This window comes from Camelus bactrianus, chromosome 5 (assembly GCF_048773025.1).
Source record: "Camelus bactrianus isolate YW-2024 breed Bactrian camel chromosome 5, ASM4877302v1, whole genome shotgun sequence".
Lineage (NCBI taxonomy): Eukaryota > Metazoa > Chordata > Mammalia > Artiodactyla > Camelidae > Camelus > Camelus bactrianus.
In genome coordinates, this window is record NC_133543.1 from 98997231 (window position 1) to 99024557 (window position 27327).

Consider the following 27327-nt stretch of genomic DNA (forward strand, 5'->3'; position numbering starts at 1 on the left):
TTTAATAGTATTGTAGTGTTTCTTGTGAGAAAAGTTCTGTAATACTGTGCTGAAATGGGTTATCAGTGGTTACCAAAAGTAAATGCTTTTGTGACATACAGGCCAGAAGAGGTCATAGTTCCATATTGTTCATTTTATGGGGGAGCATTGCCAGATGGACGAAGGAAGGTAACTGTTATGGTGAGGATGGAGGTCAGCCTGGGCAAGAGAAGACTGAGATGATGTGAGATTTTCCCTTCCTGTCTTTTGGGGCAGAGGTGGGAATCATGTGACAGACAAGCAGGCTTATTTTTTGTAGGATTAAACTAAAACCTGTAATGTATGCAAACAAAAAGGTTTCAGCGCAATTTGAACAAAGAGAATTATCTGCCCTAGATGGAAGTGAGACCTTCCCCTACCCCCAAATGTTTGAACAGAGACCAGTCAGCTTGGTGTTGAAAGGAGTCCCATAACTTGTGGCTGTGGAACTAGTCCACCTCGGGTGTCTTCTCTAAAACCAAGAACCTTTTAAAAACAGAAGAGTCAAGGAATTTAAGGATTCCTTTGCAGCACTGTGGCAATATCTAATGGTTGAAAGAGCCGGAGAAAACAATAGTAAATGATAGTAATGGCTACCAGCCATTAAGCTTCTGCCATTTATGAGGCACTTCTAGGTTTTACCACGTGTTCTCCTAGTTATCTAAGTTTTGCAGTAATTTTATAATATACCTTCACAATGTAGGTGATGTTATCCCCATTTTGTAAATTAGGAAATGGAGACTCAGAATGGTCAAGTAATTCATCAAGGTCACACAGCCAGCAAATTTCAGGGTCGGGTTTTAAACCATGTCTGTCAAACTCTGACACCCGTGGTTTTCACCTGCGCCACACTGCTTCATGTTCCCTCTTACTCTTTGAACATGGTGTCTCGGTGAAGGGAAAGGAGGGTGCGGCTATATCTTCAGTGTCTGTTGTGGTGCCTGGCACACATCATGGCACTTAATAAATATCGATTGAATTTAAGGTAAAAGAAACGAATCCCCAAATGTCTTTAGTCTTAGGCAAGCAGTTGTTTCAGTCAACGTAATTTTTAGTTTCTACCAATATAACATTTAGTGAAACTAAATATGCATGATTTATCTTTGTCTCTGTGCTACTTCAGATAACTTGGGGCTTTACGAAATGATAGTTGATACACCCTCAAACTACTACAGAGTAGATTAAAGAATGTTTACCATAATAGCTGCATACCTTTCGAGTTTCCATCATTAATGTCTGTGTATTAGGTGCTAAAATATATTAAAAACTGAAACTGATCTTTTCTGTGTGATGTTTCATTGTTGTTCTTTATGTCTTCTCTCTCATGTTGCAGTTCCCACATTTGTCTCTTTCCTGAAAGAAGTAGAATCTCCTTATGAGGTCCATGATTACATTAGGGCCTATTTAGGAGACACCTCTGAGGCCAAGGAGTTTGCCAAGCAGTTCCTTGAGCGCCGTGCCAAACAGAAAGCCAGCCAGCGACAGCAGCAGCAGCAGCAGCAGCAGGTATGAGGCAGCAGAGTGAGTGCAGTGCCCTTGTATTGATGTCTTGAAATGTTGAGCAGCCAGAGAAATGGAAGTGAAAGCAGTATTACCTTTTTTGTACATCGGATGACCAGAACTTTTTAAAACATGGTAGACTCGGTATTTTCACATCACATGTCCAGAGACCTTTGTGAATTTCCCAAGTAGCAAATAAAATCATTCACTCTCTGTTAGGCATACCAGCCCTGTTTCTCTTGGTTTTGTGTATTACAAATTCCAACTTGTCATAGACTGATAAATTTGGTTTTTAAATAGTTAAAGCCTACCAATGTTAAATCTCCGGTGCTCAGGATCCACCGTACCCAGTGCTGACAGCACTGCAGACTGCCAGACATTTCATATATTGTTGATGGGGATGGAGGGGATACGGTCAGTTCTCCTTATTCATAGTAGGTATGTTCTGTAACATTGCTGCCAACACTGAATTAGCAAATACTGAACCATTGCTTCTAGGGAGAATACAGAGTTAGTTTTCTAAGAACCTGTGGTCACAACATTTTTGTCAGCTGATCAGTCTGTAACCTTGTTTGTGTGTGTTTCTGTTTAAAGTTGCCTTATTTGATATATTGTTGTTTCTTAACATTGAACTCAATAGCCAGTTGCACTGAATTCATGTCTAAATAAAGCTTACATAACATACATGTTTTCTCCATAAGGCACGTCACACACAGCCTTTGTGTACTTAGGAACACTAGACAGCACTTAACCCTCTCGGGCCATTTTGAACATTGAAATCAACAAAAAGCACAAAAATGTGAAAAACTTGACACTAAATAGACTGAAAAAGATGCTTATTTACAGTATTGAGAGCTGAGACAGGAAGGCAGAGGGTATTGCCACCTTCTACCTCAACTGAGAACATGTGCCTTGGGCAACTCAAACTTTTGATTGCTTTGTATATGTGCATGTCCAGAATGACCACAAAGACACTGCAAGCACTGATCTGGGAATTACAAATAAATTACAGCCAGTAAGCAAATTCACAGATGTGGAATCTTATCCACATCTGTGAATAATGAGGATTGGCTGTAAAGTCTTCTGAAAGACAAGCTGGCAGGGCTCGTGGAAAGGCTTAAGAATATTTATATCCTTTAATTCTGTAATTCTTCTACTAGAGATACTTCTAGGACACTTCTAGGAATGTGTGAGATGCAGTGAAGTACAGAGCATTTAAAAATCCATTTGGGTAGATGGGGCTAAGAGGGATCAACTGAGGGAAAGTGAAAGATGTAAACACTAACAGCACCAGGAAAAGTATTTTAAGCAATCAGAAAGGAAGACACCGTGCAGCAGTACAGAAGTCTCTGCATTTGTGCTGAAAGGAGACACGTGTGGGCAGCCAGGCTTGTCCCTCCTCAGCGCTCTCTCCAGTCCTCCTCCCCCTGCCCATACCTTCATGTAGCTCATTGAATCTGATCTCAATTTAAAATAAATTGCTCTAATAAGAGCACCAAGTGAATGTCTGGTAGACTATTTCATAGTTTAACCAGTTTGTAGAAAGTATATGAATAATATTTTGGGAACAGATCCCTTCTGGGATTGCTGATAGGAATAAAGTTGTTTGGTATCATCCTGCCAGCTGGTCTGTAGGCTGTCCTCTCTGTCTGGGGGCCCAGAGAACAAAGGAACCTTCCACTTTGAGTAGATGAGGCGTGTAAGTTGCCAGAGTACAAATTCCTAGTGAGTGGTACAGATTCCGTGTGTATTTGTAGCAGTTTTGACTGCTGTGGTGTTACAGCAGTGTGGACGTCCAGAGTTAACAGGACAGGCTTTGTGAAGACAGAGCTTGAGAGATAACTGTATTTAAATGAAGAAAGAGGGTAGCTTAGGGGACTGCTCTTGGTTTCGTTATTACCAGAATCCACGTTAAGCTTTCTGTTTTTAAATTCATCCCTTGGTAAGGTGGGCAGATCAGCCATTTCCTTAGGGTGGGCCAAACCTGCATCCACTGTGTAACCTCAGTTGTGCCATTTTGTTTCACAGGACTCTGTCTGGGGGATGAACCACAGTGCACTCCATTCAGTATTTCAGACCAATCAAAGCAACAACCAACAATCCAATTTTGAAGCCGTACAAAGTGGCAAAAAGAAGAAAAAGCAGAAGATGGTTCGAGCAGATCCTAGTTTATTAGGTGAGCATAGCCTGAAGTCTCAGCTGGGTGTTGGGGAGGTTATATAGCAGGGTATAGCAGTTATATGTGAGTTCTGTGGCGTAATGTTTTTCATGAAGGGAATTATTTCTTACAAAAAGTAAATTTTTTCTGACCAGTTCAAAATAAGTAGTCAGTGTTTACTGGGCATCTCAGTGTAAGAGCTACACCTCATGTGCTGTAGGGAATAAGAAAGGTAGTAACTTATTGTATGGTGCCTTAAAGTCTTGTTTCATATTTAATATGCATTTCCCTAGAAAAACTTTCAATTTAGTTGGAAAATAATGCTAATAGAGAACAGTAAAAAGTTGTTTGAAATTTTAAATGCTGATTTGTGTGGAAGCAGACATAATTCAATCAGATATTCAGAGAAAAGAGCCAATGTTTGTTGACATTTACTGTATGTATAATACGATTGTCAGAATTACTCTGCATTATGAGGTGATATTCCACCTTTACCAATGAGTAAACCAAGAACGTTTCCCAAAGTCACACAGCATTCAGCCCTGGGGCTGAGATTTCACAGCAGTCCTGTTATCTCTTCACTCTTCTGTGTCACCCATGACTGTTCTTGTTTAGCATTGAGGACCAGTGTGTATCTTCATACGAGGAAGCTTCGTGGGAAAGGTGACACCTGAATCGGGGCTTTGAAAGACAGGAAGGTTAGGGAACAGTGTTTCTGGAATAATAAACAGCATAGCAAACCTGGTGGGCTGCCTGTGTTTCTTAAATTGACCTAAGAACCTCACAGACAATGATGAAATTAAAATTATTCTGTATGAATGTGAACTAGGCTATTATATAAAACCAGGCTGTCTGGAACAGAATGGTTGTATTGGCAAAGACAGCAGGTTGAGAAGTCAGGCAGACCAGTTAGGAGGCTGCTGTATAGACGAGGTGGAAATACTGGTGGCCTGGAATAGGGTTTTGGCAGTGGAGATGGAGACGTTAGATGGATTTCTGAAATTTAGGGGATAGACTTGGTTGGACAAGGAAAAGGAAAGGTTGTGGCATCAGGATGGAAAGAGTTGCCCATTTGCTAAAATGATGAGCACTGGAAAGTGGAGCAGGCTTATAGAGAAATGATACGGTGTTCACGTGTTGGGTGGATTGAGCGTGAAAAGGCTGTGAGGCGTCAGACGGAGATGAAAGAGCTGAACGCGACGAGAGATAGATTGTTCCCCCGCTCTGGCTTTGGTGGAATCCACACTTCAGGGGTTTCCTGCCCTGGAGGAATCAAAATGTCAGTAACAAAAATCTGCCTTTGAGGATTGCCTGTTGGAACTGGTGCTCTGCAAGCTGGCTTTGGAAACCTAGAGATCTGGCAAAATTCTGTTTTCTTCTGCCTGTCTTGGAAGTTTATGTTAAGGATGAATGAAACAGTTCAATTTTATCCAGTTTTGATAGAAATGGTGAATATAGAGTTAAGAGTGTTCTTTCAATTCTGGTTGTGGATTCTAGCTAAGGAACCCCTGCTTTTTAGCTGTGCCACTTGGAGTGGTGGTGGTAGGTTCTCAGAGAAAAGGTTCCTCTGAAATGTAATAAAGGTTTTTGGATTAAATGTTTGATCTGACCCCATCTCCTGTGGCCTAAGAAAGAAAGGGACTTAAAATCCCCCTTCAGGGGAATGAGAAATAGGTCATTCTAGGAATAGAGTTTTAAGGAATCTGTCTTGAGGGGGAAGAAAAAATTAAACATAAGGAAAGTAAAACTTCAACATAATATTGAGACGGCTCATTTGGGTGGGGCCCTTGCTTGGAGCATTTAATGAGAATTTCTGTTCAACTAAACCTCCTTCTAGAAATTTCTCTGATACTTACTAATTTCTGCCCTTTATCTACTCATTTCCATTTATTATTATTTTTAATTAGTATCTGTCTTACTGACTCACTGATTAAGAAAACTTGACAAATAACCATCAGTCACAAGTTCCCTATGCATATAGTGGGAAAACACGTTCAAATCTGATCCCAAAGTATCCATTAAGAAAGTAGTCACCGATCAACAGAGAACTTTGCTTCTAAAACAGACTGTCAGAGAGGCCCAGCCTCATTTTAATAATCGTGTCTTCCTTTGTACTCTTTGGATTTCTTCTGGGTTTTAGAGCTACCAAGTGCCGTTGTGAGCTAGCATCCGGTACTTGGGTATGAGACACACACACACACACACACAGTACCATTTTTCCTCAGTCATAATTCCTTATATAAATGGTCTCCCAAACTTTAAAGAAATCATGTGAGCGAGAGTCTGTTATTCTGAACCAAACAGAATGTAGTCTTCAGAGCTGGGCTTGCTGGGCTTAAATCCTTGTCTGTATAGCTTGAGGTCTTGGGACACCCCAGAGCTTTCCCTTGTATCAAATGCGGAGACGTGCCCTCCTTGCTGGTTTTCTCGGCAGGTAAATGAGACCATGTCTGCTAAAAGCCCAGCCCAGTAGTCATCAGATTATAGCAGTCAGTGCTTATTAGCTCTTTTTGGCCCCAAGCTTTTTCCCCCTTCTTGTCTTTGTATGATTAAAACTGTTTTAGTTTGTGTTCCCACTTTTATTGCATGTAGCTCATTACTGTTTTTATCACATTTCATTTGCTCTTGAGATATACATGAAGTCAAAGGAAAGTCTGCTTCAGAACAGAGTAGTAGCTCGTTTCACAGACTGTTTGGTCTTTAGGTTTTTACACTTACCTAATTAACCTGGTATTTTCAAATATGAACACTAAGCCTTTCATTATTTTCAAGGGAAAAGTCTTGCAGGTTATGAGAACACAGTTGACGGATAGAACTCGGGTTGGGGTTTGGAGTCCTGGTCTCTCCCAATAGCAGGCCTTGGAAGCAGCTTGTACCACAGCTTCTTTGGTCAGTAAATAGGCATGTTTATGTTTTCAAATCATGATATTTTTGAATCAAGAATGTAATATAATTAAGCTGTTTTTATTATGTAACACATTTTTTGTTTATTATTGGTACATTAAAATGTGTATTTGTTTGAAAACTTGAATATTAAAGAACAAAAAGGAGGGGACAGACACTCAAATAATATTAACAGAACTGCTTTTAGACTGGAGAACATCGCCTGTTTACTTTTTGATATTCAAATAGCAACTGAAACAGTTTGGAGTTTCATTTAGGGCGGGTGAACTGAAAGCTTTTTAAGAGTCACTCATTCCAGAGAGGCCCTGTTAACAGTACTTTTTAATCAATCTCTGGCTATGGAGTTTACTGAAAAATTACACATGGCTGATGGCATTTAGGTTTTTAAACCTCAGTAGTCTTTGTAAGCACTGCTTGTTGCCTTCAGTGGCTGTGTTAGTATTGCTTTTTCTAAACTAGATTGTATTTTGGTTAATCAGTATTGCTAAATGAAATTCTTGCCTTTGCTGGTCTGCTTACAATAGTTTGAGTTAAATAAAGAGTACTTTAATCTTTTCATGCCGCCTACGGTGTGACAGGAGGACCACCTGCGGGTGCTAAGCACTTGCAGCGGGGCCATCCATGAAGCCTCCTACTCCCAAAAGCAAAAAGCTCTTGACCAGAACTTTGACAGTTTTTGACCCAGAGTATTCCCGATAGTGAGTGGGGCTGAAGTTGTATTATTCGCACTCACATTTCACAGTCATCTGGTCAGGTGGTTACAGAGTATTTAGTGTGTTATTCCTGCCCTCCCCCCACCCCATTCTATTAAGGTGCACCTTCTGAAGGAACTTTCCACCGCAGCGAGCCTGGCCTGGCCTCGACACTCATTGACACCCCAGATTCTTCTCAGGGCTCTCTAAGGCAGTGGTTTGCAATTCTCTTTAAGCAGTGATGCAGGGCTGTGTGTGTGCGTTCCCTCCCTAATTAAATTATATCAGAACCTTAAGAAATAAAACAAATAAAAATAGAATCTCTCATCCAAAGGGCAGAAAACTACTGCTTTGCCCTTTATCCTTCTTTGTTCTCCCTCCCTTTAGGATCCCTGAGGGTATGCTCAAAAACACACTTAAATTCCCCAGCCTCCTGCCTAGAATTAGAGACACATGGTTGTCTGGGTGTGGTCGGTCACTTACTGCCGATGTTCCCTGCAGGGTTTTCAGTCAATGCTTCGTCGGAGCGACTCAATATGGGTGAAATCGAGACCTTGGATGACTACTGAGCACCTGCCAGCGGACTGGCCTTCCCTCACCTCTCTGCCGACCATGGATTCTCCACCTTTGGACACAACACTTACTTACCGTATACTCTTTATCACTGCAACAAATCACAGAACCGGTCATCTCAGGCTTTTTCTTCTAGCCCTTTGTGTCCAAGATTCTTTAAACCATTTTTGTTGGTGAGCATCTCAGACTGTAGATAAGTGGACCGGACCCTGTGTCTTGGGGGTGGCAGTTGGGATTACTCCCCAACAAGGCTAATTTTGGGCAGCACGTGTTTACTGTGCCGTGATTTCACCTACTATAATCCCAGAAAGTGTGTTGGGATCTGCCAATAGCAATTTACTTTCTCTTGTCACTTTTTTCCTTCTGTTTTGTTTTCCTTCTTCTTTCCCACCCCCACAAGGGCAAAGGGTCTAACTGGTGCAATCATGAAGAGAGTTAATGGTAACAGACATTGGCCAGCAACACAACGCCCGTGGACTGTGACTTGAGTGTCCAGCAGAGACAGTCAGAGCTCTTCCAGTCTGAAGGTTGCATGGCCACTGCTAACTTTGGGATTGCATCAAAGAGGCCCTGAGTGGGGTGGAGTTTAGATTGGATTGGTTTGATGTTGCACACCCCTCGGCCTGTTCTTTCTGAGCTTCCTTTCAGAGAAAGGATTCTTGTTTTTCCTTCATTAGATAGTGACTTCCAAGCGAGCTGGCCTCTCCCCCGGCGCACACCTACCCGACCAGACGAAGGAAGCCCTGTGGCCTGGGGGAGGGACTCATTTTTAATTTTTCTTTCTTACAAAAACTGATTTTTCCCATAATATTTTTACTTCAGAGGACTAGGACCAGTTTGTTTTGGGCCTTTCTGCTGAAAATTTGTCTCGTTTAAGAGGCAGTTAGGATCTTTACCATATGTATGAATTTGTATAATTTCATTTTGGATAGGGATAAACTTTTGCTTCTGATAAAAGCCCGGAATTTCATCTGGTTCCTCAGAGCATTGCGTGTGTGTCTTGCTGTGGCCCCGAAAGGTTTTGCTTAAAGATTCTGGAATGGCAAGTTGCTTGCCTTTTCTTAAAAGAGAACATACAAAACCTGACCATCTTTAAGACCTTCATCCATGGAAACCACTATACAGGAGTTTGCAGTGGGATGGAGGGGATGGGAGAGAACGGGAGACAGAAGCCTGGTTCTGGCTCTGGTCGTGGCCTCCTAATACCCCTCACTTCAAATATAAATGTATTCAAGCCCTATTTATAAACAAATACTCTTCCTGCCTCCACCAACCCCCCACAGAACATCAGCTGGGATTGCCAGTCACACTTTGGTCTGGAGCCTTCGGACCGTCCGTCCCTGAGCAAGGAGTGCTGTGGTTCGGGAGGCTCCTGGTAGAGCACCTTTTCTTTGTCGTCACTGCCCGGAGAAGGTGGAGTTGCTCTGAGAGCAGTTTGGTTTTGGATGATTATGTTTGGTTTCTGTTTTTATTCTTTTGGATCACCATTCTCCCCATCCCTTCTTGCCTCCCTCCCTCCTAAACGTGTACAGTAACTATACAGAGACTGCTACAAACTTGTATATAGTTTTTGGATCAAATAGCATGAGGAGATGGGGAACCATTAAAAATTGGGACTCCTGCTCTCCTTTGCTTTGTAAATTCAAAAGTGGGGGGTGGGGAGGAGGGATAGTTAAAATGTTTACAAAACTTTAAGCTCCCTCGGAACTTTTGCCAGTGTGGAGGAAAATAAAAAAGAACTTAAATAAAACCTGGTAGTATTCTATCTGAGTACACCTCCTGTACTCACCCTTGTCAAGGCTGACTTGTGCACTAAACCGTTTTCTTGGCACCATGGAAGAGCTCCAAACACGTGAGCACCCGAGACACGGAGGCAGCCGTGGCTTTCTCTGGCAGGCTGTGGAAGGCTGGCCGGTTCTGTATTTGAGAATGCAGCAGTCAAGGTAAACACGGGTAAGTTGGTTAAATGTCTTTCCTCCTTTGTCCCTTCCTGCGGTCTCCTGCCCCCACGACACAGACACACAGCCCTGAGGGTGCCCCTGCAGAGCCAGCCCACACCTTCCACACTAGACTCTACTGTGTGCTCGTTCAGGGAAATTTTAAAAATAAATAAAACACAAACATCTAGGGGGTGGGGTGGGCAGATTTAGGGGAGCAGAGTCACTTTAGTCATTGGAACATTCCATTTGCTTAACCAGGAGGCTTGCTTCTACCTGAGGAATTTCCCACATAGCAGAAAGAAACCACTCTTTCCTAGGAATGTTTGTTTCTCAGTTCTCTCAATTTTTCACATTCTCATTTGCTCACTCTTTCACTTCCAGTAACTATGTTCTTATCTCTTTACTCTGTAAATTTACTTGCAAATTATCCTACCTCTTCCTGAGTTTTAAAGTATTTGTTTTGTACACTGTTTGCTTCCAGTTGTTTTAAGTCAGAGAACTAAAAAACATGCCCGGACAAGATTGATTATGAACACTTCCCCCAAAGTAGTTGATGTTCTGGTCACTCTTGCTGTATAACAGATCCCCCAAATTGGCTTACGATAGCCTTTCATTTTATTGGTAATTCTGGGAGTCGGGACTTCGGGGGAGGGGCTCAGCTGGGCAGTTCTTGCATGGTGTCTCCTCTGGTTGTGGTTAGATGTCAGCTGGGGCTGCTATTTTAGGAAAGTTCGATGAGGTTGGCGCCAAGATGGCTCATGTGAATGGCAGTCGATGTGGGCTGTTGACTGGGAACTCGGCTGGGTTGATGGCTGGAGGAGCTATGTGTGCCCTCTCCAGCATGGCAGCGTCGGGGTAGGCATCCCCTAGAGAACCAGGCAGAAGCTGCATCACCTTTTCTGACCTATACTCAGAAGTCACATAGTGTCACTTCTGTGGTGGTTTATTCTGTCAAAGTAGTCAGAAGCATTCAGATTCAGGGGGTTGGGAACATGGTCACCTCCCCCATGTCCCTTGATAGAATGAGCGGTAAGGTCACTTAGGAGAGCATATGGGGTGGGAGATACTTTTGTTGCATTTTGGGGGCACTATCTGCATAGAATGAGTACACATATATATAAGGAACTTTAACTCTTCATTGGCTCTAAGTTGGATTCTTTTAATTTCAGGATAATGGTACTTTAGGCTTTATTTTAAATATTTTTCTTTTAGGGCAATCATTTTATTTGTATATGCACACATACATAAATATATACACGTAACTGCAGTATGTCATTTTATACACCATTTTTTAAATTGATCAGGTAAAGACATTGAAATTTACTTTATACAAAATGCCTCCTTTGCATTATGAATGAAGTGTGTGTGTTTCTGTGCTTCCAGTGTGGGTAGCAGAACTTCACTGACGGAGCAACAGGCATGCATATTCCAAATAGAGTAACATACAATCAAGAACACATTCCAAATGGAAGTTGGCCTCATAGTTGATGGGCTTTTTTAGAACAAAAAGGAAAAAAGCCCACCTCTGGAGGATGGCTCTGCCCCTGCCTGAGTGCAGGCAATTCCTGTTGAAGAAACTGCAGTGGTTGCTGGAACCGTGGAGAGCCTGGGGGCCTTGAAGCAGCCAGATGTATGGATGTTGGATGCCCTGAGCATGACCATATAGCTTTTGGTAGTGTCAGTTCTGGATGGGGAATCTGGAACCTTTGGGAGAAGAGGGAATGTTTTGCAGCTAAAGAAACAACCACTGCTGTGGTTCAGTGTATGGGAGAAACGGCACATAGATGCTGGGGAGCAACAGAAGTAGCCTCCTCCCTAAAAGCTGCCATAGCCTCCAAGTGATGACATCATGGGGATGAAACTCACGATAGCCCCAACACCCAGTTCAATCCAGTTGGTTTTAAGCAGAGACCTCATTTCTTTAAGATTGTTTATTTATCCCTCCAAATCTCGGAGTGGTGGATTAGTTTCCCTTGATAGCAAATTGCTTTTTCTTTTGAACGTCTCCTTTAGCATGAGAAGTAGTCCTGAAAATGGTCAGTGGGTCGGTATTAGGTTTGGGTGCATTATTACAAGACAAAATAACAATGCTTAAACAAGGTAGCTTATTTCACAGGTGAAATGTGGAGGTCATCGGCTCAAGGCTGGTGTGGCTCAGGGACCCGGGTTCTTTCCTTTCCACCATCCTGATTTGTGGCTTTCGTCCTCAAGGTCACTCATTGTCGAAGGTGGCTACTAGAGCACCAGTCGTCGTGCCCATGTTCCAGGCAGGAGGAAGGAGTGGGGTGAGGCAGAAGGAGCACCTCTCTGCTCAGTCAGCCCCCACTGAGGAGCTCTTTTGGGAACCCTACCCAACATCTTAAGACTTAGCAGCTGGAACACAGATGCGTAACTACAGTTAGATCAAGAAAGGCTGGACATGTGGGGGGTTTTGCTGAGTGCTTTGCTACCCCAAGTACTTTTGGGATTCTGTTTCTGAGAAATGTAAGGAATGAATATTCCATTGGCAGTTAGTCTCTACCACAGCCGTTCTCTTTAGGCTTCTGCTTTGCAGTAGGAAGAGTTTGGGATGCTTGAGTTTGTGCACACCGACCCATGGGAAAGGAATCCTAGCATCTGCCCCGATGAGGGGCTCAGAACAGGCTTCGTTCCGTTCTCATGCAGAGCTGGGAACCTGGAGTGGTTTCCCAGGGCTCAACCTTGCTGTGTCCAGCATCTCCCAATTCTACACAGAATCTAGGTTTTTGGTTGTTTTTTTTCCCCCTTTTTTAAGGTACCCCATGGCATGAAACTGGTTTTGTGAATGAGGGCACTGGAGTCAAGCTGTCAGATTTGAATGTTGATCCTAACACCTACGTTAGGCATGTATTTATTTCCCTATTTGTGAAATGGAAACTATCAGGTAGTTGTGATCTGGAACTTAAAATGTAATTGCATAGTATGGTGCCCAGCACATAAATGCTTGATAAATATTTGTAGGCCATTTTGCAAGGGAGAAGGGAGTTTGTGGGCTCATGTGCAGGTGCAGTAGAGCGTGTTAAATAGGGCTAAACTTCCTCTTAGATGTCTTAAAATTAGTGCAGAGAAGGAGCCGTTAGGGAGGCAGTGTGGCGTGGGTTCCAGGTGACTGGATGTTAGCACCAGCCTCTTGATTAACTATTCCTTCCTGTCCTGTCTCTGGGCCTTGCTTTCCTTGCTGTCAGATGAGGGGGTTGGCCCAGATCATCTGACGAACTTGAAACAAAAATCAGTCCCTGAGCCCCATGTCCCAGAGTTGATATTTATGGTGGGGCCCAGCACTGGAAATCATTTTTTAAGTGCCATAAGTGATTCTAATGGACAGCCTGAGTGGGGATCCCCTGGCTCAGCTGACCTGTGAGGTCTCCTGCTCTCACCTCCTTACTGTTGTGTGCAAATGTGATCTGTGTGTGCATCTGTACTTCTTTGCAGCATACTGCTGACACTTGGTGTGTGCAGATTTAGCACGTGTGTTTTAGTGTGAGTCCTTGACAAGTACCCTTTGTGGTTGTACTGAAGCAGACCGAAGTCAGAGTGTAAGCATGGTGAGTCTCGTTTAAGGTACAGAGTTGCTTACTTGGATTTTCTGGATTTCCTTTGGTAATATGAAATTAAGCCCTGAACAGGTCAGGGCCGCATCATGAAACACATATTCAATCAAAAGAAATGGGCCGGGGAGGGGGAGAAAGAGAAGAATTGGTGTTGAAGGATAGGAAGGTAAGGTTACTGAAGGATTAGTTAACTGTAGGGAAACCACTAATTCCATATCCAGTGGTCAATCATTATATCCATTTCTAGGTGACACTAAGGTCTCTTCAGTTTGCTTATAATCTCACCTGCTATTTAGTATCCTACAGACTAGATTTTATTATTATATATATATGTATGTATATACACACACACATATGAAAAATGGTGTAGATATATGTACATACGCACACATACTCAACAAGGAATAAAATATACATCAGTTCTTGTTTCTATACCTTGTCATGTAGGTAATATTTGTCCAACTTCCTTATTTACTTCCTATTTCATGTTCTTTTTGCCTTCCACCAGCCCCCTCAGTTGGTGAGTGACCCAAACATTCATCCCCAAGGGGTTTGAGTCCTCAACAGTCCTGAGGTTATTGCAGCTTTCATCTTTAATTACTTTTTTCCAAGTTCACTTTTTATTTTTTTATTGAAAAAAATGTAAGCATATATAGAAATAGTGTCTTAGTTTGGGTTGGGAGGTCCCATGATCTAGGTGCTGCCGGATCCCAGGGTCTGGTGACAATCATCTTGTTTGCAGATGGCCATCTTCTTGCTATGTCCTCACGTGGCAGAGGGGGAGATCTCATGTCTTTCTCTTTCTATCCCATCTTTTTCTCTTCTAAAAATCATCTTTTATCCCATTATGAGGACCCCACCCTCATGACCTAATCTAACCCTAAACACTTCCCCAAGGCCTCAACTTTGAATATCATCACTTTGGGATTAGGGCTTCCAACCTACAGATCCTCACCTTTTTTTCTCTTAGACTATTTTAAAACAAATCCTAGGTATCAGGGAGTCACTCATAAATATTTCAGCGTGCATGGTAACAGAAAAAGATACCTTAAAAAATAAAAACTACATGCCAATACCACATTAACAGTATTGATAATTTCTTAATATCTAAACCCAGTCCGTGTATGATTTTCTGATTATCTCAAAAATGTCTTTTTACAGACGTTTGAATCAAAATCAGTAAGGTTCATGGATTGCATTTGGTTGCTATTTTTAAGTCTTTTTTAGTCTCATCAGTTTCCCCTCAATTTTTTTTTTTGAAAAAGCAAAGATCATTTACGCACAGAATATCCCATAGTCTGGATTCAGCAAGGAGCATCCTTATGGTGTCAATTTGTTACTCTCCCCTACTTTTTCTGTAAACTAGTAGTCAGGTTTAGAAGCCTGACTAGATTCAGAGTGTCTGCTCCCCCTCCGAGAATCCTTAACTGGTGTACGTCCCGCCGCATCACAGCAGGCACGTCAGCGGGCGCTCTTGTCTGCTTGTCCCGTTTTGGGTCAAAATTCATCAGTCCTTTTGCTATCGGGTCGATACGTCCATTATAAAAGTTCTACTGATCTTTCATTTAGCAGTTTTAATGTTCATTGACGATCATTGCCTATGTCTTGTTTTACTAGTGTTCGAAATATATAGAAATACCTTTTGGGGGAGGGGGGACTCTTTATATTGAATAATTTCAGACTCAAAACTTGCAAGAAGAGTAGAAAGAACTCCTACATATCTTCCACTCAGATTCTCCAATTGTTAACATTTTTACCACATCTGCTTTATCATTTTCTTCTGGATAACCACTCATTTTTATGACTCATTTGAAAGTAAACTGCAGACATCATTTGAACTGCAAAATCATTTGAAAATAAACTGCAGACATTATGTCCCTTATCCCTAAACATTTCAGGATGTGTTGCCTTGAAACAAGGACATTTCCTTACAGAACCACAGTACAATGATAAAAATTAGGAAATAAATTATGTAATACTATTAGTTAATTTCCAGGCTTCGTTTGTATTTCACCAATTGTTCCACTAATACCTTTTATAAGGAAAAACAAAAAGGTACAGGGTGCCATCGTGACTGCTTTTTGTATTTGGATGTCATGTTTCTTGGGTCTTCTCTAATCTGAAACAATTCCTCTATTTTCATACCTTGAAATTTTTTAAAGGACAGTTATTTTATAGAATGCCCTCAATTTGCCTTTGTCTGGTGTTTTCTCATGATTGCTATATGCACTTGGGCAAAAATACTACAGAACTGATGTTACGTCCTCAATGCAACATACTAGGAGGCACATGATGTCAGTTGGAACCATTATTGGTGTTGACTTTAATTACGTAAGGATGGTAATCTGCCAGCTTTCTCCACTGTAATGATTTTTATCTTGATGGGAAATACTTTAATTCTTGCTTGAACAATTAGTGCTTGGCAAGCTTTCCTGTAATGCATTAGTCAGACTTCTATAAGGAAGAGCTTTACACACACACACACACACACACACACACACACACACACACACTATAGGTTATAATCTGATACTATTTTTTGTGCACAAACTGTCCATTTGGAGCCCCTCTAAGTTGGCTTTTGTGTCCTTTTGCCATATCCTTTTCATCCTTTGAGCACTTTATTACTTTGGCATGAGATATTCTAGGCTCATTTACTTTTACTTTTCCAGATGGAATTAGCCATTTCTCTAAGGAGCCAACTGATTCTGCAAGGGAGGCCTGAGGATTTTGTGAGTGGAAGATTCTCAGATTTGTTTGAGTCTACCCAAATACCCTCATTCCAGATCTCAATGTCTCATTCCTTCCCAATCAGTGCCATAAATTTCACCTAAAAGAATTGACACAGCTGTAAATTCAATTTAAGATTGTAATTCTGAAACCTGCACAAATTTGGCACCTGATCTGCTGCCAGTTAAGCTCTGCATCTGTAAGAAATGAGAGATTTTTAAAAAGACTGTTATAGAAGCACTCTAGGTCTCTGATCATGCCTTAAACTTCAAATTTAAAGCCCTGATCTTGTTTTCTATAAGCACCCAAGGCAGTGAAAGAAAGTAGCCAGTTCATCTCACTATCCTTTTGATCATATCACTACTATAAACATGAAGTGCAGCACCTACGTGGTCCTTTAAGCCTTGTCTTTAATAGGCACTTCATGTTAACAACCACAAGTCATAACATATGGTATGTCGTATGCTGCCGGATCTCACTTGTGAGGTCTTCCTGGCATTCAAGCTCAAACAGTGGCAAATCACACTCGGAAACACATTTTTGAGGGTCTCCTTCTCAGGACCACAGCAGGTGCCAAGCAGTTTTTGGTCAGAGCCTGACTAGGAAACAGAGTTTTACTCTAGGTATTTCAAACAGAAGAGATTTAATACAGGAATTTGTTACAAGACTGTCTAAAGGACTGAAAGGAACAAAAGAGGGAAGGTAAGGTGACTCACAAATTAGTAACTGCAGCTCAGAAACTGACACTAGCCTGGGCTGGAGGAGCCAAAAGATTGCTCAGAGGCCAGAGCACTGTCCACTGAGGCTCTAGGTTCAGCTGCCTGACCAGGACCCCAGAGTCTGCGCTTCCAGCCTTCTGAGGCCGCTCCTGCAGTCACCTGTTTGTTACTGAAGTTACTGTAGCCAGTGCTGCTGCCGCTGCTGCCAGAGACACTGTCAGAAGTCTGAACTGGCAAAAGTCACTTCTCTCCCACTTTTCATCTCCCACCAGTCCCTGCTGTTGGCAATGCCAACAGAGAGTGAACTGGCAAAAATCTCTCAGGAGCATCATCTGGGGATCTGACTATGTTACGTTGCTACATTACACTGAATGCGCACAGAAAGGTGAGGGCGTGAGGCTGAGAGCAAACAAGCAGCACAAACATATGAGGGAACAAGTAAGAAGATGCTTGATGTTAATTCTGTCCTAGAAATCCCAGCTGATTGAATTCAAGTATTAAGTTCCTGTTACATGCCGGGCATGGTAGTGCTAGGTTCTGGAAATGCACTTGTGAATTAAACACAGTACTGGCTGTCTGGGACAGTCACATAGTAGGAACAACCAATGAACACTTGAATTAAAGGCACCATTACATATATCTGACAAAGGATTTTTATCTGGGATTCGCATACCAAAAAAACAAAACCAAAAAAAACCCTAGAAATAAATTTGAAGTGATAGGCTACCCTGATAAATATATCAGCGAGAAAAAAGAAAAAATGAGAAGACCCTTCACAGAAGAGGACATTCCTATGGTCAGTAAATAAGGAAAGGAGTTCAGCTTTATTAGCCATGGAAACACAACCACGGTTACACACTCCTGCCTGCCTGTCAGAAGGACTAGAAGCACAAAGACGGGCAATGCCAGGTATTGGGAGGATGTGGAGCAACTGGAACTCTCATACTGTTACGAGCATAAATGAGAAACCTGCTCAGCAGCATCTGCAGAATCTAAACACTACTCTCTGACCTCGCAATTCTATTTTTAGATCTGTAACAAGAGAAACTAGTGTATGTGTTCACCAAAGGGCAGCTACAAGAACACCCATAGGAGCTATATTCATAGAAGTTTGGACCTGCAAATAACCCAAATGGACATAAATAAATGGATAAAATGGATACAAGAATGGATGAGTTGTGGCATATTCACAGAACTGAATACTATTCAACAATTAAAAAAAAAAAAGCTACTGCTACATGCAACAATGTGGATGAATCTCACAGGATGCTGAACAAAAGAAGCCAGACGCAAGAGTGCCTGTCACATGATTCCATTTATTTGAAGTTCAAGAGTAGACAAAGGTAATCTATGGTGATAGAAGACAGAATGGCACTTTGGGGGTACTGACTGGGGAGGGGCAGGAGGAATCCTGCTGGTTTGCTGGAAATGTTCTATATTGATCTGGGTGGTGGTTACACAGATGTATACATATATGAACGTTCATCAAGTTGTAACCATAAGATTTGTATTCTTCACAGTATATATAGGTTATTCCTCAAAAAATTAACCAAAAGGAAAACAAGAGTTTCATATGAATATAAATGCTAAGAAGAAATTTTAAGCAATGTGATGGGTGGATGGGGAACTGAGTGATCAGTGCTGAGACCTGAAGAGTGATTAGGAGGTAATGAGCTGAGAGACTCTGGGAGAGGGGACAGCAAATGCAAAGGCCCTGAGGCAGGACCAAGTTTGGTGTACTGGAGGAACCTAGACAAGGCCAGTGGACTGAACATAGCAGGGCCAAGACAAGTCCTTCGTTTGGCTTGTTGTTCTAAGAGCAGTGGGAAACGATGAAGGGTTTGAAGGGGACAGGGAGGGAGGAGTTGGCATTACTTTCGGAGAGACAGACGTGGAGAATAAGGGAAAGAGACTTTGATGACTTCTAATTATGTGGCCAGGACATCTGGAAGGTGGGGGGCTGGGATTTCACTGAGCAGGGCTGGGGAGGCAGTGGAGTCAAGTTTGTTTTGGGCATGTTAAGTTGGGATGCTCATCAGATACCCACGGGGCTGTCCCGGAGGCAGTGGGCAACGGTGCTGAAGTTGTGGGCCAGACCGGGGCTGGAAACGTGCGTCATGAGCACACAGGTGGTGTTTTAAGCCCCAGATACCTGTGAGAAAAGAGAGAGAAAAGAAGAAGGGACACAGGGTGTCTAATGACATGGGCTTTTCTGGAGAGACGAGCTGCCAGAAGGTTTGGGTTGAAACTGCCTTAAAAGTGCTGCTTGAACAACCTCTGTTGAGCACCTCTCCCTGCCAGGCATCGAGAGCCCAAACGTGAGCAGAACTTGGCCCTGCTCCGTGCTGACAGCCTAGGATTAGAGTCTCCCAAGCCTGGGCCATGAGCACTAAAATGCAGATTCCTGGGCCCATCCGTGACCCACTGGAACACAGTGGCAGGGCCATCTGCATTTATCAAGCTGCCTTGGTGAGTCTTTGGCACATGGGGGTTTGAGAATTTCTCACTTTCAGTGGCCCAGGAGTATGTGCATGTGTGTGTGTGTGAGAGAGAGAGAGGAGAGAGGGAAAGAGGAAATTGCTCTGAGGGTGGGGCTGCTCCAGAGTTCAGGAAAGCGGTCAGTTCTGTAAGCTTTGCTCTCTGTGTGCGTGTGTGTGTGTGTGTGTGTGTGTGCGTGCGTGCGTGTGTGTGTGTGTGTTCGTGTGTGGGGGGCGGGCACGGTGTCCCAGGAGGACAGAGTTTGCATTGATGAAAACCCTTCCCAGCCCTTTGATGCCTCTTTCCCTCCGCCCTGAAGTTAACCAGCTCAGTCCTCGGTGCATCCCGCTCGCCGGCCCCGCTCACTCCCGGGCCAGGATGGCATTCTGTCTGGCCCTGCGCATGGCGCTGCTGCTCTTCTCTGGGGTCCTGGCCCCCGCGGTGCTCACAGGTAAGGGCGCTCCCTGGGCTTTGCTGCCACCAGCCTCCTAGGGCCGAGAAGCATCCTTAGGCCAGAATCTCTAATGCCCACAGGGCAGAAGCCATTCACGGGAATTCGGATAGGTGTTTGGGGGTGATTCTGTGAAGGATTCCCCTGAGACAGGCTGGCAGCAGCTCCATCAGAGGTCTCAGGAAATCGTTACTCAGAGAGACAGTGACCTCTGAAGTAGGAGGGTGACTTGGGGAGCAGGGCCAGGGACGTTAGCTGCCTAGGAGACATGGGGATTACTCCAGCACTCAAGTCTGAAGGCTTCCAGATCTGGGAGTCAGGAGCAGGCGCCAGGCACCGAGTAAGCAGCTGAGGGGCCGAGGCCCCGGGCCCCAGGATTAAGACCACAGAGCCCTGCCATTTACTTTTCAAGCCCTGCAAGGCCTTCCCTGCTGACTTTCTGAAATGTCCTTTGAGACTGACGATCCAGGTACTGCTTCCACCTTGGGAAAAAATTCCAGAGGGAGCACAGGGCTCTGTAAAGCCCCTCTGTAAAACCATGAGGATGCTGAACTTAGACTCTGCACTGAGGTTGAAAGTGGCTGGGTCTGGGGTCTGGCAAGAAAGAGGGTCCCACCAGGCTCAGGGTGGCAGGATGCTGGAACCTGAGCCCCAGTCCCGGGCAGGGCCGTGGTGCCCTGCACCAGGAGGAGCTGGCCCAGGCTGGCCTCGAAGCCTGAGAGAGAAAAGACAGATGGGTCGTGGGCGGTCTTTCTCCTGGAAGAGAGCAACCTGATGGCCATGAGGTGGGCCAAAGGGAAGTGCTTCAGGGCCTCTGTGGGGAGTCCTGGGGCTGGAGAAACGTGCAGGTGGGGTGAGCCCTGGAGACCCTCTCTGCAGCCTGCGTTTTGGGGGCAGTTTCTGTGGATCTAGGGGGGACAATGATACCACTGTGTGGATGTGGTGCTGGGGAGAGCTGCTGGGGTATGTGAAGCCTGGTGGGACCCCCACAGCCACACACCTGGGAGGAAATGGGGGGCGCTGAGGAGCCTGGGCCGGGGGGCTTCTCTCCCGATGCCCTAGGAGGCAGCGTGAAGCCTGGCTTAGTTTCCGGCTCTGTCTTCCTGGCTGTTTCTCAGCCTCTCCTTTTCTGTGTGACGGGGACAACCACGATGCCTCAGCCTCCCTTGCAAGGGACTGTAGGTCTACCAAGTTCACACACATGAGCTTTCAGGACTGGACAGGCATCTGGCAGCACTCAGTACGTTAGGGGAACGTCTCTAAACTTCCCCAGCCCCTCTGCTGGGTGCAGGGTAGTCTCAGGGAAGAACGACCTCCTCACAGGCCTGGGAAAGCACCCAGCCACTTTTTCAGAGGAAGAGGCAGCAGCCGGGCAAGCCAGGGGGCTGGTGTGGTGCCCAGGGAATTGGGGAAGTGATCTAGAGTAGGGCGGCATCTTCCATGGCTCCCCTGTGCGCCCCCTCCTCAGTGAAATGCTTCTGCCTGCTGGACACAGTGGGTGGGGGTGAAGGTGCCGGCGCCTGTCTGCCCAGGTCTGGGGCTACGTGGGCAGCTCCGGTCCAGTGCCTTGGTCCCCGTGCAGCCCGCTCTCCCAGCCTAGGCTGCTGGCCAGAGGTGCTGGATCAGACTGCATACACAGCCTGGGTGGGTGGGCTTTGCCTGCCGCCACAGGAATGCTTGGGGACAGCCTCACGTTTGGCATTGCCAGGACTCACCTGGCCTCACCTCCCTACTTCCCTCCACGTGTCCTACCAAAGGCAGGCAGGCCAACCCCACGCTGGAGTCTTTGGGGTTCTGGATGCCTGTTGTTCTTCCTGCCATTCTGGGAGGGAGGGTGTTTGAGAGGCTCTCAGTTGCCCCTTCCCCAGGCTGGAGGCTCAGAGGTGCGTACCAGGCCCAGCAGGCCCCTGCCTGCTGGGGGCCTGTGCAGGCAGGCGGAGAGGGAGTGGCCCTGCAGCTGAGGTCCAGGCCCGGCCTGCTGCCCTCCCTGCTGGTCGTCCATGGCTGCAGCTACTGGGGTGGGGGGAGCAGGCCAGGTTGAGCGGGCGGGAGGCCAGGGCAGGGATGAAAAGGCCCTTCATGGCTGCACAAAGACCGTCTGTGAGCTCGGGCGCCTGGCCTCAGGGTCCAGTGGTCAGAGTGAGCGTTAAACAAACTTATTTACCAAAAGGCAGGGTGGCTGGGGTGGTGGGGCTGGGGGAGAGCCCACAGTGCCCAGGCCCGTGGCAGGGTCATGAGGCCCCCACTTCTCCCGGTTTCCTCAGTCAGAGCACAGAGTCGCAGGGCGCTGCTTATTCTGGTCTTCGGTCCTCCTCCTTCTCTGTCCTCGCATAACATCCCTGCTCGCCTTCCATGCCTGCCCATGGGTCCCATCCTCCACGCCTTTGCTCATGCCAGTCCCTTTGCCTGGTATTTCCTTCCCCCATCTTCACCCCTCCTCACATGTGGGCCAACTCCCTGACAACTGCTCTGCTCATGGCTCCCCAGAAGGATAGGTTTGGGGATAGATTTGTCTCCCCATCTTACTATGGCAAACTGAGAAAATACAGAGGCATGTGGATGAGGAAAAGGAAACGCCTGGCTTCTTGGCTGCTGCGCCTGCTTTGCTGAAGGGCTGGGGGCTGAGTTCGGGCTGTGGTCCTGGCCCACGTAAGCGGCCGAGGCACCCGCCTGGGCTCGCAGGGAGCTGGCTGGCCGCTGGGGCCCTGGCTGCTTGGGTGCAGGTGAGTCCTTGAGTCCTGGATCAGCTTTTGGGGGGTCTCCTGTGGTGGTCACCTGCAGGAGCTGCACAGCCCACAGAGTGGCCTGTCTTGTGTTCAGCTGGGTTGCCCAGGCCAGAAAGACGCTGGGGCAGAGGCAGAAGCTGACAATGGCCTTGACGGCACAGTTATCAACTTGTGAGGGGCGTGAGAGGTATGGTCCAACCCCCATTTCACAGGTCGTGAAGTGAAGTCAGGCAGCGAAGTCAGTCCACCAGGGTCCCAGGATAAGGCTGTGATGGAGCCAGAATTTGGACCCAGCCCTCCTGATTTGGAAGCACATAGGTTCAGCTCCTCAAGCTTCAAAGACTGGCTAGGTCTTGGAGTAGGGGCAGGAGGTGGGAGTGCACAGCAGGGCAAGGGGGGCTGGGGCTAGTGTGACTGGCAGAGAGGGCCCAGGCTTCTGTGAGGAGCAAGAGTAAGGCTGGGTCACCGCGGGCAGATGGAGAGGGTCTGGGCAGGCCCCCCAAGTACCTGCTCAGAGGGCCCACTCTCCTCCAGAGATGGCTCCCAGGTTCTGGAACAGGGCAGAAGTTGACTGCTAGCTCCTGGGAGTGAGCCCCTGCCCTCCAGGGGCTGTGGGACCTGTCACTCCTCTTCCTGAGCTTAGGGCTGATTCCCCAAACACCACCCAGGGTGGCTGGCCCTGGTACCCAGTAGCCCTGTGGTGGCCTGCCTCCCTGGCCAGATGCCAGGCAGCTGGAGGTGAACTTTGGCTGGTAGTGGTGGGACGGGGAGGTGCCTGCCTACCGCTCTGCCTTGGGTGTGTGGTGAGCAAGTGGAGCCAGTGATTTGTGCATTTATCTGGGAGACAGGCAGTCTGTAAGCCCTAGACCTCAGGGCCTGCCAAGTGGTGGGCAAACCCAGGCCTTTTCTCTGCCCAGCCCCTGGGAGCCTGAGGCAAGCAGGCCTAGGGCCTGGAGCCTTCCATGGCAGCTACAAGGCTACAGACCCCATCCCTCCCAGGCAGCGACAAGGGAGGCCTGACAGAGTCACTTCCCCCTTCCTCACCAGAAAGTCTTTGAAGTTGGTGGTGCCCTAGGGTGGGCCCCAGACACCAGCAATGCAGTTCAGCCTGGGCCCTGTGAGCAGGAACCCCTCTCTCACCCCAGTGCAGGGGCCTTCCGCCCCAGGAGGCCTCCTGGTCAGGGATATTTCTGAACAGGCTCACCGTCACGGACAAGCCCCGGGAATGTGACAGTGGTCCCTGTCTGCAAGCTGAGCCTCAGAACTGGTCCAGGCGAGGCCTGGGAGAGGCTGCCAGGGGCAGGGCCTGGGGAGCCAGGGACCTTATAAAATTTTATCATGAAAAGACTTTAAGTTTACAGAAAAGATACAAGAACAATTCAATGAACTCCAGTAGATGCTTAACCAGGCTTCATGGACTACCAGCATTTTGCCATATTTGCTCTCTGTCTTCCTGCCTCCTCACTCACCTATCTCATTGCTGAACCACTGGATAGTAAGTTGCAGACATCATGTTCCTTTGCCCCTAAATACTTCCTAAGAACAAGAATATTCTTTTACATAAGCAGAATCAGTCATCCAATCAGGAAGTGAAAACTGATGTGGTACTGTTACCTAAACTACAGCTTTATTCACAGTTCACCAGTGGACCCCATAACGTTCCATCCAGAATCCAGTGTTGCATTTTGTTGTCACAGCTCCTTGGTCCCCAATCTGGAACAATTCCTTAACCTTTCTTTGTCTCTCATGACCTTGACATTTTTGAAAGCCTAGTTATTTAAGACTACCCTGGAATTTGGGTTTGGCTGTTTACTCATGATTTGTCCCAGGTAGACACTGTTGGCAGGAGAGCCCCAGAAGTACCTGTGTGCCTTCCCAGAGCATCCTGTGCTCCAGGAGCCAGTGATCCTGGAAGCAGACTGTAGGTCTGGCTTGTCTGTGCACAGGGAAAGCGCTCAGGGTTGGAGCTCACAAGGAAGAGAGGTGCCCTAGGGACCTGCAGGTGGGCTGGCCAGGGCTGTATTAACCAAACCACAACTTCCCTGGATGTTTCTTGGGGAGCACAATCGGTTACTGTGTTGTCCAGGGGCTTCAACCCCCAGGAGCACTTAACTGCCTGGGCCCACCTAAGCTTAAGCTGAACCTTGTTTTTCTCTGAAGCAGGGATACAATAGCTCCTAGCCACAGAGCAGCTGGGTCAATGAGATGGTGTGCTGCAATACCTACTAAGCCCATTCTTGGGACTGCTTTGGGGCTGAGCATCCCTGGATCACAACAGAGATCAGGTGCAGGGGGGCCCTGACCCCACTCATGACTAGGATGGGGAGGTCTGGAGCCTGCCTACCATCCTGATCTTGAACTTGACTGGGTGTCTGGGGCTTCCTGTCTGGGAGGGTTGGATGGTCCCAGGCTGGGGTGTTGCTGTGGGGTTCCTCACACGAGGATCCTTGAAAGGGGGACAAAATTGGTGTGGGCCGGCTGGGGCCAAGGTGGGGGATGGGGCTGGGGTTATCATGCAGGCCTTTCAGCCTATCTCTCTTGTTCTCTGGGCCCCCTAAATCCTGCTAACCCCCAACCCATGAGCAGAGAAAGGCTCCTGCAGAAAAGGCTGCCAGAGACTGATGTGCTGATAGAGCCCCAGCTTGTTTCGGAGGTGGGGAGGCTACCCTTTCCTGGAGCTTCCCTTACACTGACCACAGACACCTCTGGCCCACCCCTCTGGCCCTGTGGTCTGGGGGCTGCAATGTGCTAGCATCACAGTTTCCTAGTCTATGGCGGCCCCTTGAGCTTTAAGCTTCAGACACTGGGGGGCGTGCATAGGCACACGTGGTGCCAGAGCCCATGCTTTGTGGGCTGCTCCACTCTGCCCAGGTTAAGGGATGAAGGAAGGAAGGAAGAAGCAGGATGGGCTGCCCCCAGGGTGTGGGGTGGCCCTCTCCACCTCCTGTAGCAGGAACTCCTGATGGCCCCAGGTGGGCAGGAAACCCTGGTTCCTGAAGAAGGCACTGCCTCACCTTCCTGTGCCTTCTCCAGGGTGAAGGCTGACTGGTGTCTGCACTGTGTGGGGAGGGAATCCCTCATAAGTGTCACTTCCCTCCAGGCCTACAGAGCCCAGCAGTTCAGACGGAGGACCCTGGGCTCTACTGGGGGACGAAGTGCCCTGCCCCATGGGCCCCCCTGTCCCCACTGCCCAGAAGCTCTGCTGCCAGCCCAAAGTTCTCACAGCTTTCTCCTGAGAGGATCTTTGGTCCCTTAACACCCTCCTTCCCCACCCATTTGTCGTCTCAAGGGCAGGGAGGCAGCCTGGTCCCATAGGGGCTTTGGGGTCACACGTGGGCCAACTGGCCTCCAATGCCTCACCTGTGAACCCGGAGGGCAAGTACCGTGCTGAGCCCCAGGGCCCCGCGCACAGCGCCCCTGCCCGGCCGGTTAAGGGCGGGGGCGACCTCCCTGTCGGCCCTGCTGCCTGGGCCCCCTCACCTGTCCTTGGCCTTGCAGCCGAGGGCCCGCAGGAGCCCGTGCCCACCCTGTGGAACGAGCCCGCCGAGCTGCCGTCAGGAGAAGGCCCGCTGGAGAGCACCAGCCCCGCCTGGGAGCCCGCGGCCAGCGCTCCGCCGGCGCCCACCGCCGCTGCGAGCCCCGAGGACAGCACCGCGCAGGAGCGTCTGGACCAGGGCGGCGGTACGGGCTGGGGCGCCGGGCAGGCCGGGAGGAAAGGGTGGCGGCGGGGTCTCGGGGCTGACGCGGCCCTCCGTCCTCCGCAGGCTCGCTGGGGCCTGGCGCCATCGCGGCCATCGTCATCGCCGCCCTGCTGGCCACCTGCGTGGTGCTGGCGCTCGTGGTCGTCGCGCTGAGAAAGTTTTCCGCCTCCTGAAGCGAATAAAGGGGCCGCGCCCCCGCCGCGGCGCGACTCGGCGGCACCCCGGGTGCGCGCCCCCGTGTCTCGATGTGTCCGCGCGTGAGTGTGTGGGCGAGCGGGGGCGGGCGACGTGCACGTGCTCGGGGCTCGAGGTGCCACGGCGATGCGCACACGGGCGCGTGCCTGCGCTCACGTGCGCCGGCCCCTCCCCCCCACCCCGCGGGAGCGTGCGCGCGTGCGCCCGGGGCTGCCGGGGTGCGGGAGTCGGGGTGCGGCGCGCTCTGGGCAGGGACCTCGGCGAGGCCGTCGGAGCGCGGGGTCTCTGCACCACAACCCGCTGCTTGTCCCCCGAACTGCCTGAATCCTGATTTCTGCTGGTCCCCTCCTCTCGGGCCCAAGAGTGCTGCGAGCGAGCGCGAGCGCGGACCAGCGGGAGGCCGCGCGGGCAGGAGGCCCGCCGTCCTGTTTCTTGCAGCCGGGCTGAGCGATGGCGGGGTCAGGGTGCCGGGCAGCAGGAGCGCCTTCTGAGGGCTTAGAGCCCCAGACCCGCTCCCTCCGGACCCCTGGGCACCCAGTTACCCCAGGAAGCCCCAGGAGCAAACGAGCCGAGGAGTGGAGCCCGGGTGCTGTGGGCCGTCCCCGCTCCCCAAGCCCCCAACCCGCAGCCCCAAGACCACCTCCCACGCCTGCTGGCGTCGAGCTCCACGTATAAGGGGCTTTGCTGAGCCTCTGGCAGAGCAGGGAGCCCCACGCGGGACGGCTGTTTGGAGAAAGAAAACGAAAAGGCTTTTCAGGCTCAAGTCCCCTCACTTCAACCCTGAAATGGTGGGGGCTGAACGAGGGTATGAGGAACCACCAGCCGCACAGGCTTCCCCTTTCGCATCCCCCCACCAAGCTTGGCCCAGACGCTGTGTCCTAGATCATAACCTTTGTCTAACATACTCCGCGGGAAGCCTTTTATAATTTAGAGTGACTTAAAGTAGTGACTTACCTAAAAAACAAAACAACCT

General features: G+C 47.8%; 2 protein-coding genes across 7 annotated transcripts in view; both read left to right on the top strand.

The window, feature by feature from the left end:
- Positions 1–8829, top strand: part of GIGYF2 (GRB10 interacting GYF protein 2) — a 111712-nt gene extending 102883 nt beyond the window's left edge. For all 5 annotated transcript variants that reach the window (XM_045511589.2, XM_045511591.2, XM_010948177.3 and 2 more), the window contains 3 exons: positions 1352–1524; positions 3547–3694; positions 7774–8829. In XM_045511589.2, the coding sequence (XP_045367545.2) occupies positions 1352–1524; positions 3547–3694; positions 7774–7841 (389 nt within the window). In that variant the 3' untranslated portion in view covers positions 7842–8829. The remainder of the gene's footprint in view (positions 1–1351; positions 1525–3546; positions 3695–7773) is intronic.
- Positions 8830–8977: 148 nt separating this feature from the next.
- Positions 8978–26514, top strand: SNORC (secondary ossification center associated regulator of chondrocyte maturation). 2 transcript variants are annotated; one of them, XM_074364505.1, is made up of 3 exons: positions 8978–19732; positions 25957–26139; positions 26223–26514. In XM_074364505.1, exons 1-3 carry the CDS (start codon positions 19552–19554, stop codon positions 26330–26332), a joined length of 474 nt encoding a protein of 157 aa, XP_074220606.1. In that variant the 5' UTR covers positions 8978–19551; the 3' UTR covers positions 26333–26514. The 2 variants fall into 2 exon arrangements, with proteins under 2 accessions (XP_074220606.1, XP_074220605.1); XM_074364504.1 differs by having other exon boundaries at positions 25957–26337.
- Positions 26515–27327: the final 813 nt, after the last annotated feature.